Raw genomic sequence first — 17,597 nt, forward strand, 5'->3', positions numbered from 1 at the left:
GATACTGATGGTGACACTGACCTGCAGTTACATGCAGACAAACAAGCTGTTAATGGCTCTAGTGTTGTTGTTGTTTCAGGACTTGACAAAGTGGAAGAATCGTCGCAGGAGCACCAAGTCTGACCTCCGCAGGAAGTCGCAGGACAGAGAGCACGTCATTAACCAGATGACTAATGGAGCTATGACCGGCTTTGACACCAACAAGGCTCAAGGCGGGCTGAGAAAGAGGTAACGCTCCTGCAGAGAATCTTAAGCTTGCACTGCCAAACATTATCGCCGCCAAAGTATTTATTTCAAGTGTGCATGAAAAGCCTTGTGAAGTCCTGTAAGACGACTCCCCCATGTTTCCTGCTTCCTTTATGACACCGGCTCCTCTTTCTTTACATGTCGACTCCCCAGAGAGCAGCAGTCACCGCGCAGACATAACCCTGCCCCCCGACCTTACTCCACCTCTCCTCCGTCTAAACAATCCAGCTCCGACCTGCGGCCACGCACTCGAGCTCTGCTGGCCCGCAGCTACGCCACCGAGACGCTGTTCAGCCCCACGGCTACCGTTAGCCCCCAGAGCTCAGCCAACACTCAGGTGATTTAACAGTTTCAACACTCTGCCCTTCTGTATTGTTTCTATGGTGCATAGTGTAATATTTGTGTTTGATTTTCTGTGTCATGTGTGACCTGCACTAATTTGCTTCTTTTCAGGCGTCCTTGGTTGGAGTCATGCCTGCGTCCGATGGGAACATCTTGGGGGAGGAGACCCACTTCGCCTCCCTGGCTTCAGATGGAGCAGGAGTTACCACACCGTCTCTGGACTTCCCCTTCAGCTCCCAGACTCCAGTCAAAGCCCAGGGCAGCTCGGCTTCTCTCCCGCCCACATCCGAGCCAGAACACGTCTACACAAACCAAATCTCCACTCTGGTCACAACCATTCAGCCAAATGAGAGCAGAAAGTCGGCCATCCCCAGGGATCGTCCTGCATCCATGCTGAGTTACAAGGAATTTTCATTCTACACCGATCCAAAAGCTCCAACTTCCTCCAATGAGGAGGACTCGTCCGTCCAAAACCACAAGGACGAGAGCCAGAGGACGACGACTCCGGATGCAGCTGTGGAGCCGGGCAGAGGCCAGCAGGCCCCGGGCGTCTACAAGTACTTGTCCAGAACCAGCTCGTGGTCCGGCTCAGCCAGCCTTCCTCGGGGTTACCGGCGGTCCGACGGCTCGGCCCGTCTCTCCTCTGCCATCACAGCTCGGCCCTTTGTGACCAAACAGTCCAGAGGCTTCTCACTGCCCAGACTGTACAACGTGAGTTTAGAGTCGTCTCCACATACGAGCGCTTCATATCTTGATTTTTTTTTTTTGTTTCCTCAGAACAAGAGCGGTTTGTCGATGATATAAGAGACAATATCACAATTGTACATCTGTTTTCACCCTTTCTTACGAGTACATAGGCACATGTAAAACCAACAACACCAACAACACAGTCCCCTTTTGTTTTCCTGCTGTCCTCTCTCTGTCTGCCGCCCTCATGGAGCTGGAACAATCGGTCTGATGCAGCTTCATTATAAAGCTGGTAATTATGTTGATGAGGATGAGTGTCAGGACATAGATAAACAGGAGTGAGAGAGACCTGTGTCTCTGCTCTGCAAAAATTGAAAATATTCTCCAGTGTTCCTAAAGTGTAGGCGCTTGTAAAGAAAAAAAAAAAAGAATCACCACCTGCCCATTTAGTTTTACACAGTCTGGACTTTTTATAATTTTCTGGCTGTAATTCTGGCTCAGTTGAAGTTTAGTGCTCAGGAAGGTGTGTGGGGACTTGTTAAATCTGCCAAATAGACTCAAGCTAGTTATTATAATGAGAGCATATCCTGTGTGTGTGTGTGTGTGTGTGTGCGTGTGTGTGTAGGTGGGCACATATACATGTTTGTGTGTGCAATATATGAGAGTGAGCTTGTGTTACCTTTGTTTCCTTGGATCACCCACCTCATTAATAATAGAAATGCTGCTGCACCGTCGTGAGCAGCGTTGCCTCATTAAAAGATTGTACATATTAATTTTCACGTATTGGTGGTCGTGGACAGTCGGTACCAACTGCCGTGCATTAGCAGTTAATACTTCAGTCCTGCAGAGTAAACGGTGTAATCTCATTTATCTCTGATTTTTATAACTCTCCTCTGCAGGTAGATGATAACCAGGGTCTGCTGCTGAACAGCGAAAAAGAGGAAGTCGTTTCCCCCAAATCGTTGCCCAGAGCCACAGCGGCGGCCCATCTGCGGGGTCAGTACCAGGCTTCAGTCAGACAGAAGAAGGCCAACCAGGCCAAGCTGAAGGGGGCTGAACAGAAGGAGGAGGGGAGAGGAGCCGCCGTCTCCGGCCAGACCAACGGTTTCCACCACCAGCCCCTCTCCAACGCCCAGATACTGCCGCAGCCTTATTCCAATCTACAGTCCCACCACAGCAAAAGCTCCAATCTGCCACCGACAAAGGTATACCGTGTTGTTTTGTCAACGTGCAACATTGGTTCCAGTGTTTCTACTGTATTGTAATGCACAAACACTGTAAACTAGGGATGTAGGGCTGGGACGATATACTTTTCTCCCGATTCAATTCTTCTACGATTTTTTGGATGGCGATTCGATTTAAATTGCGATTCTACGATATTGCCGATTCTCTCGATTTTTAGTCTGCATTTTTAACATTTATCTGCACACAAATACTGTAGAAGCCTATAAATTAACATACTCCATTATAAAGTGAACTTAAACCCTTTTCAAAACATGTACTCTCTGTATGTAAAAAAGGCTAACAAATGCACATTGCACAATATTTCAAAAAAATCCCCCAAAAAATAAATAAATTCCAAAAAAAAATCGATTTTTGAAAAAAAAATCGATTTAAAAATCGTCAAAAAGGATATCGCGATATTTATGTGATCGATTTTTTCTCCCACCCCTAGTCACAATTACTTGTTTTCACAATTAATCACGGTATTAAATGCCACAATTATTTAATCGTAAAGGTTCCTAAAATACCGACACTTTAAAAGATTATGTCGGAATCGTATCAGCAGATCACCACAACTCGCACGGAATGTAAACAAAGTTACGCAACATTATGAACCATATGAATCATCACCTGGCTGCGAGATAACCACCTTGCTTTGTACCCCAGAGTAAAGATAACTGGGTTAAATTATGTTAATGTCAATAAATTTACCTAATGTAACACTGAACTGGTAGGAATTTAAATGTTAGTGCCTCATTTGTAATTAAAAAAAACATTTCCTCTTAAGGATTAATAATTGCTCCTATATTAATAGATACTTTAAATAATGTGTTTATATAATTGGTAATGCAATTATATTTTAACTATTTGATTTTACACATTCATAGTGTTGTTAATCGTTATCATCGTGATAATGGTGATTATTTCTCTAACAATAATCGTACCAAGAAAATCTATAATCGTGACATCTCTACTCTAAACACCTGAAAACATAACTTATGTTAGATCAGGGGATTATAAAATTAGACTGGACAGGGACACAAGCAAAGGACAGAAAACAAGTCACCATTGTTAGTTACTTATAATCTATTTAATTTGGAGCAGTGATCAGACACAGGGTGATAAATGCTAATATTTATTGTGTGTGAATCAGAATAACTAATTGTAAAGCAAATGAGCACCACTGAGTACATGATCAGACAGAGCAGGGCTTCTACCTTGAATTTTGAGTCAGACAAAACTGGCCAATAAATATCTGAAACATAACAAACAAAACATAAGCTCTTATAAATAATTGTACTATTGGAATAAAACATGTTGATATTTTGGATCAAGAAGTAAAACTGAAAATAATGTGGGTAACACAGCCACCTTTGACTAAATGGACCTGCTATCAGGAATCTGTCTGACATTTAGACTTGTAATTTATCATTTGTAAAATGAACGGATCAACATCTCTGACAACAAAATAATACCGAACATTACAAAGAGTTGTCTTTTATCACAGGGCAGCTGCAATAGTTGCACTACATCGCAGATAATCAACTCATCACATCGGGTATACTTTTCTATATTTGTGCAGCAGGCGCCTGAAGTGTCTAATTTCCACCAGGAAGCACAGGACATTGGATCACAGGGTGTCACCTTTACCTATGGTGTGTGTGTGTGTGTGTGTGTGTGTAACAGGTGGATCACAGTGACATGAGAGTGAGCCTAGCCCTCAAACCCAACAGCAGACCGGACTTTGGTTTCCAGACACACTGGGACTCCACAGGGACGAGGATAAAATCCATTCAACCTGGTAAGACCTCTGCTGTGCTTAACCCTGAACTGCTGAAATCCTAGTTACAGTAGGGTGAAGTAGCATGAAGATTTAGGTCACTGAACACTGTTGTGGTCTGGAGTCAGTGGCAGAAACGGTGATGCTACATCGTGCACGGTTTAATATTTTCTACTTATCTGAGGTAATCTGCTGCTACAGCCTGCAGTTGGAGTAGCAACACACTCTCCCATCGGTACAAATTACAGATGTAAAGATGTTAGTGGGTCAACTTCTTGTGCCAAAATGATAATGCAGCTGAATAGGAGTGTATTTCTTTTACAATTTATAATATTTATGTTTAATGCAAAGAAAGAGAAATGTCAAATTATCAGATCTTGATTATCCAAAGTTCTTATAGTTGTGTGCAGGAGAGCAGAAATGGTAATTGTGTGGTTTTGCACTGATGTGTCAGTTTGAGGTCGTGTGTAAATTTACAGTCTATATGCATTTTAAAAAAAAAAACTACAAAATGTAGCCAGTGATTTAAAACTCAACCATGAATGTTTAATGAGATGTGAGCGAGGTGTCACTTACTCACTGATATGTAGTTTTGTCTTACTGGCCTACTTTTGGACTCGGAGCAGGAACCTTGTGCTCATTACCGTGACTCGTCTGTGAGTTTGTTCTGTGGAAGTTGAAGCTGCTTTCTTCTTGGTGCCGTGCTGTTCTGTCCTTACTCTCATCCTTCTTCTTTTTTATTATTGTCCTGATGTCTGCTCCTCCCTCCCTCCCCTCTCCCCTCTTTCTCTCTCTCTGTCTCTCTGTTTTCAGGCAGTCCAGCGGAGCTTTGCCAGCTGTGTGTGGACGATGAGATTGTGGCTGTGGATGGAGTTGCAGTAGCACACTTGAGCTACAGCCAGTGGAAGGATACGATGACATTTGCACTTCAAACCGGCAGTCTGACCATGGACATTCGACGTTATGGCAACAAGGGTAAAAAAAGAGAGTTGATGTCCTTCAGCAGCTCCTGAGATGATTTATAGTACCGTGACCCCCCGAAACCTCCCGAGTGCTGGTTTAGTTCTGATGTCTGGTTCTCCTGTTCTCAGATTGGAGCACCAGCGAGGGCGGTCATCATCACAACCAGCCGGGCCAGAGCAGGTTGACCATCAATCTGACGGCCGCAGCGCCCGTTCTGATAGGCTGCCCTGATCACCATGCCAACAGCAGCAGTGCCTCCACAGAGACCACAGTCACAAAAGCAGAGAAACTCACCGGGCAGGCAGACGATGTGAGAAATGTTTTAGCCGTTTGTCGCTTCAGTTTAAAAACGTGCAGCTTCATTAGTGGAGCTCATCTCTTGGTGTTTGTTTCATCCGCCCAGGTTGTGCAAAGTAAAGTGGTGGATGGAGGGCTCACTGACAGCAACAGGACAACTACAAGTAAAGGTACAGTAACACCAGGCATAAGACATCTCCATCTCAAGGATAACCCCTCAGACACAGATGTAATTTCTCCTCTTGTTCTTCCTCTTCGTGTAGATTATGATAAAATAATTAAGAAAAATCAGAAAAGGAGGGAAGAATTTTTCAAACAGACAGGTAAATTGCAGTTTAAACTTTGGCTCCTTGCGCTGCAGCTTTGGTGTCTGACGCTCAGCTTGAAACACAAATAAAAATGCAGATTTGACTCTTGCCTATCATACCTCTTCATCATAGGATGTGTTGATGCATTGAGTTTATGGAATATGTAAAAGGGCCTATAAATAAAAAGAAAATCAAAAGACACACTGCGATCAGTTTCACTTAAAGGGAGAGTTCCACATTTTGGCAAATTGGCCCATTGCCATAATCCCTATAGTTTTAGGAGTAGGTTCGTTACCTTTGTTTGTTGGCATTTGTTGGCCAAGAAATCCCATGAGCCTCCGTAGCGTAGCTCTGAGAAGCTCACGGCTCTGCTCCGCCGTTCTAAAAATAACTTGCTCCGACAAATAGGTAACAAACCTACTGCTATGACTATAGGCAATGGGCCAATTTGCCACAATGTTGAACTATCCCTTTAAGTTCTGTCATAATTACACAACTTCACTAAACAGGAACTTAAACAGTATTTTTCATTCAGAGTAGCCTCACAATAAACAACTGTAATTATGAAAGAAGCGGCATTTCTTTGAATGGCTGCTCACTCCTGCATCAAAAAGCCGCTGCATCTTTACTTAGCAACCACAGAGCCGACGGCACGGATCACATCTCTAAAGTCGCCACATGCGCTGGTGCAACAGATGCTTCTTCTAGTAGTATTCCTACGTCCTTTTGTGCGAGCGGGCTTTAAGTTTTTAATTGGAAACTTTCTCGTTCTTTTTTGCACAATGACTGATTTGTGGTGCCGTCCTTTCTGGTTGCTAATGACTCTGATGTGTGTCCCCGCTACAATGGTTTCTCTCTTCAGGCTCTGCAGGATTCAGCTCATGGGTTTACTTGTGTGGTAATTTAAATGCTTTGCACTGTGTGTTGTTGTTGTTGTTGTTGTTGTTGTTGTTTTGATACTGTGCTGGAGTCTGAAATCACTTGTTTGTTTTCTGAAACTTCATCAGCAAATGAACAAAGCAGATTTGTGTCAGACAGTGTGTGAAGATGCTTATTTTAACTCTTTGCTCAGCTGATTTCTATTGTTTTCTGTATTTGCGTGCAGCATCTTTAAGCTTTGTCTGATTAACACGTTAACACACAGACTTGCTGTTCCACTGGCTGGCAAACACAATCAACACAATCTTGTGTATTTAATCTTAACTAGATCTCATGTACTCACAGACTTGTGAGCCATCTGATGTTTGATAGTTCTGACCAGATATTTGAGCCGGTCCTGCAGGTAAAGCTCAGTAAACAGCAGAATCATAATTACCCTTCCTCCTTCTCATCCAGCGTGTTTGTGTTGTAGGGTTTCTGGGAACCCAGTGAAACCATAAGAAGCGCTGTAGAGGGCTATCGCTCTTGTTAGCCGTGTGTGAAGTGACCTGCTGACCTCCAGCAGCACTGTAAACACCATGCGTGACTCCGACAACCACAAAACCAAAATTTCGGGCTGCACAGTCGAACTCTGCACAAGATTTGCCAGGGTTCAGCAGGATTGGGGGATGAATGGGGGCGGGACTAGATAAGCTTTTGCTTCTCCCGCTTTTCCCTTTCGGCCATGTATTGTATTATTTGATGATGAAGTGTGATGATGATGATTTAAATTGACATGCCCGAAATAAACAAATTGATTGATTGATTGATTGATTGATTGTGTGCTACTTTATTAGACTCTTCTCATGTGTCCCCAATCCCCCAGTTTGTGTGTGTGTGTGTGTTGCTCTGTAGTAGCTTCTGCACGCTGCTCTCTGACCTTTTACTTTTCTCACACAGGAGGTTCAGAGTCTGCGATATCTGATGTAAGTCACCGCACCGCTTCATCCCAGGATATGTTAATGCATGTTCCAACATAAGGTGTATGAGTGAGTGTGTGTGTGTGTGTGTCTGTCTGTGTGCATATACTGCACTGTGATCACGTTGCAGCCTATGATCTGCTTTGTGCGCCCTCAGCTGCAGGTGCCGTCCCTCAGCCCCTCCTCATCCAGCTGGTCGTGGGACCGCGAGGAGGATCGCAGGCGTCAGGAGAAGTGGCAGGAAGAACAGGAGCGCCTCCTACAGGTGAAGACTCCCCCAACACCGAGTCACACACACAGCAATCAGGAGGGCAATGTTAGTTGATCTTCATCTAGAATTTAAAGCAACATTCATGTGTGTCTTTGTGTGTCTTGGTTTTTCAGGAGCAATGCCAGCGGGATCAGGAGAGACTGGAGGCCGAGTGGCGCAGGGCACAACAAGATGCAGTGGGAGGAGACTTGAGCAGGAAGACGGGGGTAATGCTGTTTAGTCCTTGGAGGCTTTTCAGAGCGACAGACCGTTTTTTTATTTATTTTTTTTAAAGCATGTGTTTATTATTTTGTTTGCAATTTACAGCAAATCAAACAAGACATTCTTACAAGCAAGAAACAGAGCAAACTTTTTCTCCCTATTCTCCCTCCCTTCCCCTCTTCCCCTCGCTAAATAAGTAAAACATTAAAACTATAAAAATAAGATGTTTTTAGTTACAACAGAGTGATCATAAAAAGTATTATCTCAAGAAAGTCGCCACAGGAAAAAGTGCTTTTTAACATCTACTCCAAGTGTGTGTGCTTCAAGGCTGTGGCCCCTGATTGACAGTTGTGTGTGTGTGTGTGTGTGTGTGTGTGTGTGTGTGTGTGTGTGTGTGTGTGTGTGTGAGACACCCACAGACTGACACCCACAGACTGAAGATCCAACAAAACATGTTTTCATTGACACTGTCCATCTGCAAAGCATGCGCATGTATTTTCAATCAGCAGCTCCGACGCATCTGTGATTACTGTGCTGACAGGAACGAGTACACCGTCTTCACTGCTGATAAGATTCATGTTCTCCTCTGTTGATCCAGTCTTCAGGGATCCCACTGGAGCCGTTAAAACTTTTAGTGAAATATAATTTCTCCTTTTCTGTGACGTACGTGAAGCAGATGACCAACGGTGGAGGGAGCCCTGGCTGCACTCAGCTCCATGCAACTAAACCCAGAGAGGAAGGGAAGCCGACACCTGATGGAGATCAGCTGAACCGAGCTGCATCAGAGCGTCACAGTTATGCACAAGGAGCCGACTGGTACTGTAAATCAGTGTTTTCTCTCAACGCCACCAACATTGTCACTTCTTTTTCCATCCATCGCTGAATATTGTTGCATGCAGTACTATTTTATTGTTTAAAATGTCATAATATTTTTTCCCTGCCTGCTGCTGTTTGGGGGTGTGCTGCACTTCCTGCTGCGTGTGCCGGGTCTTACCGCTGCTCATGTGTTACCTCAGGGCTATGGAGTCTTGTGGCTTTGCTCAGCTGTCTCCTGCACACAGGTCAGAACAAGATGAGCTCAGTTTATCTTCTAATCAAACTACTCTTTAAAGGGACAACGAGGAGTTTTGGAAAGCGAAGTGTTTTCACACACTACATTTCCCATGAGCCTCCATGCGCACGGTGAAATTCTCTTGGACCGACGCAAGACGGACGAAAGCGAAGCCAAGAATGTTTTCATTGATCAAGAATGAAAGTCAGGGGGCGGTGTTCAGCTCAGTTGGTAGAGCACCAGCCCCATGTATTGAGGCTATAGTCCTCACTGCTGGCCCCTGTTCGAATCCCGCGTCGAGCGGCCCTATCCTGCGTGTCATTCCCCCCCTCTCTGCCTCCCATTTCCTGTCTCTCTCTCTCAACTGTTCTGTCCATTAAAGGCGAAAAAGCCCCAAAAATATACTTTAAAAGAATGAAAGTCTGAGGTTCGAAGACGATCAGATACAGTCGTAGTTCTGAACATAAACGGCGATTCGGGGTCATTATTCCCATGACCCACTGGGCAGCATCCGCAAAACCAAAAGCAGGAAATGCTGGGCGAACCGACCACTAAATAATAATAACAAAATAACGATAAAGACAAAACGATATATTTATCGAAAATGGACCCATTAACAAATGGGAAAGTAGATTCATCCACATTAATATGAGACTCTTTTATAACCAAATACAAACTCCTCATTGTCCCTTAAGAGTTATTAATCATTAGCACAAAGCGAGGTGGTTGGCTGGCTTGGTGAGCTGGGTACTGCACCTCTTGGTAAAGGACTGAAGTTCACATCAGCATTCAAGCGGCTCAGACCCCGTCCTTTGAACTGTGCCTGTCTTCCCCCCCTCCTCAGGGCAAAGTCCTTGTCCACCCCAGCATTAGCCGGTCCCTACAAGCAGATGAGAGGTTCGTCTGATGTCTTCCCTGTCATAATATTACCCTCTGTTATGTGGGTGCACTGGGGCTAACCGCCCAACTCTTGATTGGTGCAGGTGATCAGAGGAAAAGGAAAGGACAGTCCGTGTCCAAGGCCGAGCAGGACAGGCAGCAGATTTTGGAGGAGATGAAAAAGAGGACTCAGCTCCTGACCGACAACAGCTGGATCCGCCAGCGCAGCTGCAGCTTCTACAAAGAGCCGGTGTATGTGGGGGTCCCGCTGAAGAGGTGGGTTCTGTCTTTGTGTTTGAACCTGATTGAAGGTGGATTTCACCTTTCAGTTACACCTTAGTGGCTCTTTCTCTGCAGGCAGAGATGGACAGAGTACTTGACCCCAGTACTTGAGTAAGAGTGCAAATACTACTGGTCAAAATTTACTCTGTTACAAGTAAAAGTAGCTCAGTCGACATGTTACTCCAGTAAGAGTAAAAAAGCACTTGCTTTTAAAGGTACTTAAGTATCCAAAAGTACATGCTTTTAAATTTACTACAGCAAGAGTAAATTTCTTATTTTTCACATCAATGAATTACTATATTTTTTTCTAAATGAATTTAAGGACCTTTTAACTCTTGTTTCTGAGAATTAACTCTTTGAAAGCAGCTGCACTGATGTGCTGCTTTTAGGGGTTAGGGTTTCCTTCTTTGACAAACACAGCTTGTGTTCAATAGGATTTTAGAAAAAAAAAAAAGAGCAGACCTGAAAGTAACGAGTACTTTTCAGCCTTCCTAGAAATTAACTCGAGTAAAAGTAAAAATATTTGTCTTGGAAATGTATTCAAGTAAGAGTAGTAAGTACCAAAGAAATCTAATACTCAAGTAAAGTACAAATCCTCTCGATACGTACTTAAGTACAGTACTCAAGTAAATGTACTCCGTTACTGTCCACCGCTGTCTGCAGGTATGAGTCTCTGGACAACCTGGATGCTCTGCGTCAGTCCCCCATCTCCACCGCCACGTTCGGCTACCCCCGCCCACACTCGGCTGCAGCAGGTTACTTCTCCACCAGCAGGAACGCCTCCTCCCGCTACAGCACCGGGGCCATTTTACCCCAGAGGAACGCATCCATGGACCCCGCCCACCACGGCAGGTAGGCAGCCCATGTGAATGTTGCACCCATCTCTCTGTCTTATTTTCTGTATCTTTTTTTGTCTTTTGCATTTTTTGGGCCTCACCACTTGTTAACATGTGCTGCACCAGGATGGTCAGTGGCAGGAGGACTTGCTGTGTGTGTGAGCGTGTCCTGGGTAGTGGTGCAGCCATGGTCGTAGAGGCCCTTAGTCTCTGCTACCACCTCGCCTGTTTCCAGGTGAGAGGTCACGACCAGGTCAAGGTGCGGTCACAGTAGCTGCTTGCCCTGTCTCTTTCACTCGTTACGGCGCCGCTCCGTTCCAATTTGGTCAAAAAAGTTCACATCATGGCCTTAATTTGTATGACTTCTGCACCGCAAGGCAAAAGCAAAGCACAGTTTCTCTTTTTAATGCATTTTTTGGTTTCATTTTATACATTATAAACAAACACCCACAAATCCAAAAATGTTTTTGTGATCGGCTGTAGTCGTAACAGTTCAACTTTTCAAAGTGCGATGCAAAAGGCAAATAAATCACTGGGTATGTGAAGGCGAGAGACGTATTTGTCTCTCAAGCTGCTGCTGCTTCCACTGAGGGGATGAAAAATGGCAGCAGATGGAAAAATCAGATGTGCGGATATAAAAACAAATAGCCGAGTCAGTCAAATTTATTTTTAGAGCGTGCATGTTGAAGTGACAGCGTGAGGTGTCTGACAAAGGAATTTTAAAATGCAGGAAACGTAACTAAAACAGACTTTAACGAATCTGTGCCATAATAAACAAGCCGGCGTGTTGTTAAATGACATCGTCCCGTTCAGACTAGTGTGACCTCACCTTTGAATCTGGTCAGCAGGAGTCTCATATCTGTAGCCTGAATCACAATCACAGCAGCTCTTTGTAGGCACCAGCTAGCAGCAGCATTCACCTTTATTTGTCTCTGTCTTTCCTAACACAGTCTGTTTTAACCCTCTGGGCTCTGCTGGCCATTTGTGTCCAGTTGGCTTTCTTTTTTTGACCATTTTAGCTGTGTTAATGGAATGAATTTACCAAGGGTCTGGGTTTTTTTCAGATTTTTTTTTTAATTTTCTAATTCAACTCTTTAAACAAATCAATGTAGCCTAAATATCTAATTGAACAACTTCCATCATGGCCAAATTTTAATTGCTTACAGTATTCAATCATACAGTTAAGATCAAATGTCTTTCATTCTAAACTCAGCACTTGAAAAGTGTCATTTTTAAAGTTTTCTACCAGAATTTGTCATTGGTCCATTTTTTTTGGACAAGTGAACAATTTAATGTAATATTTGTAAGTTACCACAGGGGGTGTATGGTGGCTTACTGCACTCCTATGGAGCAAATGTATGACAGTTTTAATCCTATTCATGATAATACAAAAAAAATCAGTAGCACTAAGAATATAGAAAATGGTAATTTTGCAGGTTTACCTACAAGTGCATTGTGCAAACAAACGGGTATTTAAAGGGTTAAAACATTAAAAAGGAATGTGTATTTGATACTTATTACAAGAACTGATATTGGTTAAAAACTTGCAGTAGTTTGTTTTTCTTTTTAAGTTTGTCCTTTTTCAAAGAAACAAATAAAATGTTTAGTTTAACAAAATGTAAGTTAGCTGGAAGTCCCTTTGCCAGCTGTTAAAAGGCATCCTAAAATAAACAAGCAACAATAAAATACAGTATTAAAAGGTAGAAAGGTAACACATTATGTACACATACTGTACAGTGTATGAAAGACAATGATGACCAAAATCCACTCTTACATGATGCTCTTATGTAATATATTCTATGATGCTGGTAATAATAATAAAATCAACATCAGAGTTCACATTATTTGTTCAGTAAAAGTAGCAAATAGCATAAAAAGTCTGAAAAAATGATAGACAAAATGATAGACAGTCTGTTTGTGTCCTGGTGGTCGATGTAAGACAACCTCCTGCTGTGTGTCTCTGTCTTTGTTTTTAATTGAGTGGAAGACGTCCACCCACTGTCCCACTTTGCTTTTAGATGCTCACTGTGAAAATGTCACAGGCAGAGGACCCCACACCTCCCCCACCTCCCCCCAGTTTCATTAACATGTAGAAGTAAAAGTCAGTTCACCGCTGCAGCTCTCTGCTCCATACGAGTTCCAGACACAAATAGCAGCTCTGACACTGATTGTGTTTTGTTTTTGTACTGAAACAAAGCTTTGTTGTTCTGTGCTTGGGTGGCGGACAATCTGGGGGAGATAATTTGGACACAAACAGCCCACGTCACGGGGGTCAGCTGGATTTCTCTTATATAAACGCTCGATTCTTCTTTCTCACTTCTCCCTCCTCCTCCTGCTCCTCCTCTTCAGTGCGTGGGCTGCCGCCGACATCTCGCAGGAACTGAGACTGGAGTCCAGGTTCGAATCCGCAGCACGAAGCCCTACTGTGAGCTCTGCTATTTCCACCTCAAGTGTGAGTATTGATCGGCGTGAGAAGTGACCTCGGCCGATTCTCTCAAACATACCACGCCTCAGTTTCTGTGCCTCACATCACGAAGCCTCCCCAGATTGTTGCTTTTAGGTTTCCTGCTCAGATTAGACTCTTTTCTCCTTTTTGAGGTGTGAAACAGGAACGGAAAATGTAATTTTGTGCCTGAACTGGCTTTAATCACTTTTCAGGGAACCTGCATTTTATCTGCCTATCAAGTAAAAAAAACAACAACTCTGTTTTATTAACATTTTAGACCCTGGTGCCCCCTCCATATGACCAGTGCGCTGTACTGCAGATCACAGAGTGAGCAGCAGAATAAACAGAACAGTGGAAACATCAACAACATCCTGTCACTTAGAGAAAATACTGGTAAAACTGAAGTCTAAAGTAAAAGTTTGACAATCTGTGTTTAATAAATGAATGAATGATGGCTGCTTTTTAATCAAATACAATGTTCAGTTTGTTTCTGCTAATTTATTTCTAATAAAATTTAGATTAATATATATAATAAAGTAATGGTGGGAATTATTAGTGTTTAGATTAATATTTTTATTTTAATGTTAGTGTAGCTGATTGATATGATCCTTGTTGTTGTTGTATTTTGATCTTTGCCCAGTAGTGCATTAAAGATATTTCTTGTTAAAGTAAGAGGCATCTCCTCTGGTACTGAAGCACTCTCTCTTTAAATCTCACCAAGTGCACTTTGGGATAATTCAGTGGTATATATCTACACACATGTATACACATGTAATTCTCACATGAAAATGGGCGTCTTAATGGAAATGTTTTTTGTAAATAAATTGCACCAAACGTCATCAATAAAAGTTTCTATTTGTTATTCATTCTTGGACCACATGATGGCATCGTTGGTCTCACAGTACAACAGTCATTATAGCGTCACTCTTTAGGTAGAAAAGCTGTTGGTGACAAATTTTCTTAAAATATTTTAAGTGCAATATGACTTTTATCTGACATTATATGACAATGAAATTGTTTTTCAATATTAGCTGGCTAGGATCCTACAGAGATGCAGCACATTGTTAGCGGACAGACAGGAGTAAATACAGTTATTTAGATGTCAACAGATCATCAGTCAGATCAGCCACGGTCTGTGACGGAGCACAACACTGTTGTGTAATGCAACAACGTGTTGTTTTTTGTAACGGCACAACAGTTTTCAGGAATTTAAATGGACTAAATGCTGGTTTTACTCTTGTTTAGTAAAGTCTGTGGTTGTGAAGCTGCAGCTGAGGAAGGAAAGTTAATCGCAGCAGTTTTTTTGTTCATGTTGATCTGGTTATGCCTTAAAACACTTTTCAGCATGAAATGAATATAGTGATTAATTCTGCCGTTGTCATGATCTTGGTCTTATCTGATCCCTGAAACCACAGCATCACTACTTTTTATTTCTTCTTTCTTGTTTCTGTCTGACTCCACTGCAGCTGACTGTGTCCGGTCTCACAAAGAGCATTTTGTCGTGGAATATTTCCATGGAAGGAATGTGTCTTAAATCTTAAGTGGTATTTCTTGTGAACACAATCCAGCTCTGTGCACTTTAAAGTCAATCTTTGCCTTAGTCGTTGCCTATGGACAAAAATATCTATTTAATTAACTGCTGGAGCAGTGCACTGTATGCCACGGGAACTTGTCCTCTTACATGTGCTTGTTGCTTATCAGTGTGTCTGTAAAACATTTTAATAACATTTTAAACACTAGCTGGGAGCGGGAGTATTTTCCATTTATGCATACACTCCCATTAAGAGCCACTGAACTGGGCACTTTTTGAAAAATATGAGCTGACCCTTTTTTTAATAAAGCTCTTAGAAGTAAAGAGGAATCCATTTGCATGCACTGTAATGGCATACGTAAAAATGTCGTGCGTTAGCAGTGTGCACTGGAGTTTACAGGAAATAAGTGAAGCAAGGTTAAAGCGACAAAAGGGAAGAGAAAGTTCTGTCCTCTGGCCTTTCAATGGAGGAAGTGTCTTTCCTTTTTTTTTTTTTTTTTAAATAGTTGATTCAGGCACTGACATCCAAAATGAAAGAGTCTGAGGTTATGAACAGAGGGAAATGTTGACTCTGAGTTATCAGTGGGTTGTTTGAATAAATACGGTTGCTTTGCATAAATATAGCCTGGCTGTGTGAGTAAACAACACAGGAGCATTTCAAGCAAGTATTTCCTCCACATGAGGAAGTTGTGTAACAATGCAAATCATTTACTTGCAACAGCTCGCGCTCTATCTCGTCGTCACTCTTCCGCCTGACATTTATGAAGTCTCTTTTTTTTTGTCATTGCCACCTTTCGACAGACGTGTGATAAGATCTGGGGTGAAGAAAAAAAGCTGCAAGAATGATGCTACAAAGATGTTATTTCATCACTGTGGCAGTGACAACTGTTTTTTTCTTCTTCTTCTTCTTTACCTTAGAGAAATAATTTTATTGGCTCCTGGAGAGCTGAGCCCTCGGTGCATGGGGACAGTCGAACCCAGGGTCGTCCAGAGCTCTTGGCCTGATGGATGGAAATGTTTTCATGGTTTACAGTGACCTGGTCTTTGGGAAGGGAGAGTTCAGTTCCCCAGTGGCACAAGTAGAGACATTTTTCAGCTTCTGACATGCTCCATCTGTTTAGGATGACTCCTGTGACTCCAGTGGGCCTGACCCATTTAAACAGCACACGTACAGTAAAGCTGGAGGGTCAAACAGAATGCCAGGCATACACATTACACAGTACAGACATTAGCTCTCCTAATGATTTAGATTGAGAGATTAACCAGACAGATTAAGTGCATTGTGTTTATAGAACAGCAATGTTGAATATTCCCCTTGAGATATGAGCTTTTTTTCCCTAGTGATTCTGGACATAGTGCAACATGAGCACCTTTAGAGATGAAATTCCATATTGCATCTATCTTAGAAATAAGCAAAAAATCCTCTGCAATGCCTTAATGGAAGGTCTCTTCATACACTGTAGAAAACATGTGCACCACAAACAAGCAGGCAGCTGTTGAATAACGCTGATTTATGTGCTTGGCCATCTGCAAGGAGGCTGTTTTCATATCTGTGTAACTGGCAAGTGCAAATGGGAACAAGTAACCTTAAGACACATAATGGGACGGATTTGTCTCGAGCGTCACTGGGACGTCTTTCTAAGCGCTACCGTCGCTGTTTTTCTTGTTTAACACATAATTGCAGAACAGCCAAGTGGAAAACGGTGACCCTGGTCTTTGTCAAACAATCTTTTTAAAGATCCTGGTTCCTTTGGGTATAGAAAAGCATTGAAAGATATTTTATTTATTTTTTATTTTTTTCTAGAGGGGAGAAATTTATACATTCCGTCAAACTGTTATTTATGGCACCATGCAGAACTGCTTTTACTTTTACCCTCAGAGGTTTTTCATGTAAAACTCTCCCCACAAAGTTTCCGTAAGAGGTTCTCTGTTTCTGTCGACCACATATTTCATCATTAGTTAACAGTCCCCTGACTTCTGGCTCAGTCCTGGGACATCCTTTAAAGAGAGATCCCCTTTCAAGTCTGTTTATCTTTGCACAAAATAAACCATTTTATTTAAAATTCCTTTCATCCAAGGGTTTAGGAGAATGAAGCTTCCTTTCATTACTTTGCTTGCGTGATGATTATAAAGTATCTTTTGTGAGGAACCTGTGCAGAACATTGCGATCTCACAAGAGAGCATGATGACATCAGGAAATGGTTTTGAATGTGGCATCTCTGCTGTGTCTTACTTGTCAATCATCGGTGACCACGGCTCTATGACCACACACTCGTCTGTCTATCTGGACGACACAGGAAGCAGCGAGGACGAGGAAGAAGTGGGAGTATCTGTGCCGTGCAGATATCTGGCGAGTGTCCTTGTCCTCTCGCCGCCGTGACACTGTGCAGACCTTCGACCGACAGACGAGCTGGA

At 42.7% G+C, this 17,597-nt stretch overlaps 1 protein-coding gene across 5 annotated transcripts in view; it reads left to right on the forward strand.

Annotated features, from left to right (window-relative positions):
• The window catches only part of lmo7b (LIM domain 7b), a 32,021-nt gene extending 17,522 nt beyond the window's left edge, over positions 1-14,499 (forward strand). The window contains exons 11-30 of one of the 5 annotated variants that reach the window (XM_085806131.1): positions 80-228; positions 400-583; positions 700-1,299; positions 2,175-2,480; positions 4,186-4,300; positions 5,093-5,254; positions 5,371-5,552; positions 5,646-5,709; positions 5,803-5,862; positions 7,666-7,691; positions 7,843-7,950; positions 8,070-8,162; positions 8,834-8,973; positions 9,174-9,218; positions 10,053-10,105; positions 10,192-10,363; positions 11,033-11,221; positions 11,332-11,440; positions 13,555-13,657; positions 13,929-14,499. In XM_085806131.1, coding sequence (XP_085662257.1) covers positions 80-228; positions 400-583; positions 700-1,299; positions 2,175-2,480; positions 4,186-4,300; positions 5,093-5,254; positions 5,371-5,552; positions 5,646-5,709; positions 5,803-5,862; positions 7,666-7,691; positions 7,843-7,950; positions 8,070-8,162; positions 8,834-8,973; positions 9,174-9,218; positions 10,053-10,105; positions 10,192-10,363; positions 11,033-11,221; positions 11,332-11,440; positions 13,555-13,657; positions 13,929-13,951 — 2,883 coding nt within the window. In that variant the 3' untranslated portion in view covers positions 13,952-14,499. Of the gene's footprint in view, positions 1-79; positions 229-399; positions 584-699; positions 1,300-2,174; positions 2,481-4,185; positions 4,301-5,092; positions 5,255-5,370; positions 5,553-5,645; positions 5,710-5,802; positions 5,863-7,665; positions 7,692-7,842; positions 7,951-8,069; positions 8,163-8,830; positions 8,974-9,173; positions 9,219-10,052; positions 10,106-10,191; positions 10,364-11,032; positions 11,222-11,331; positions 11,441-13,554; positions 13,658-13,928 lie in introns of all 5 variants that reach the window. The other 4 variants (XM_085806132.1, XM_085806134.1, XM_085806133.1 and 1 more) reach the window with 4 other exon arrangements.
• The last annotated feature ends 3,098 nt before the right edge of the window (positions 14,500-17,597 follow it).

This window comes from Trachurus japonicus, chromosome 3, assembly GCF_045865225.1.
Source record: "Trachurus japonicus isolate A0001 chromosome 3, Traja_1.0".
NCBI classification, from domain to species: Eukaryota; Metazoa; Chordata; class Actinopteri; order Carangiformes; family Carangidae; genus Trachurus; species Trachurus japonicus.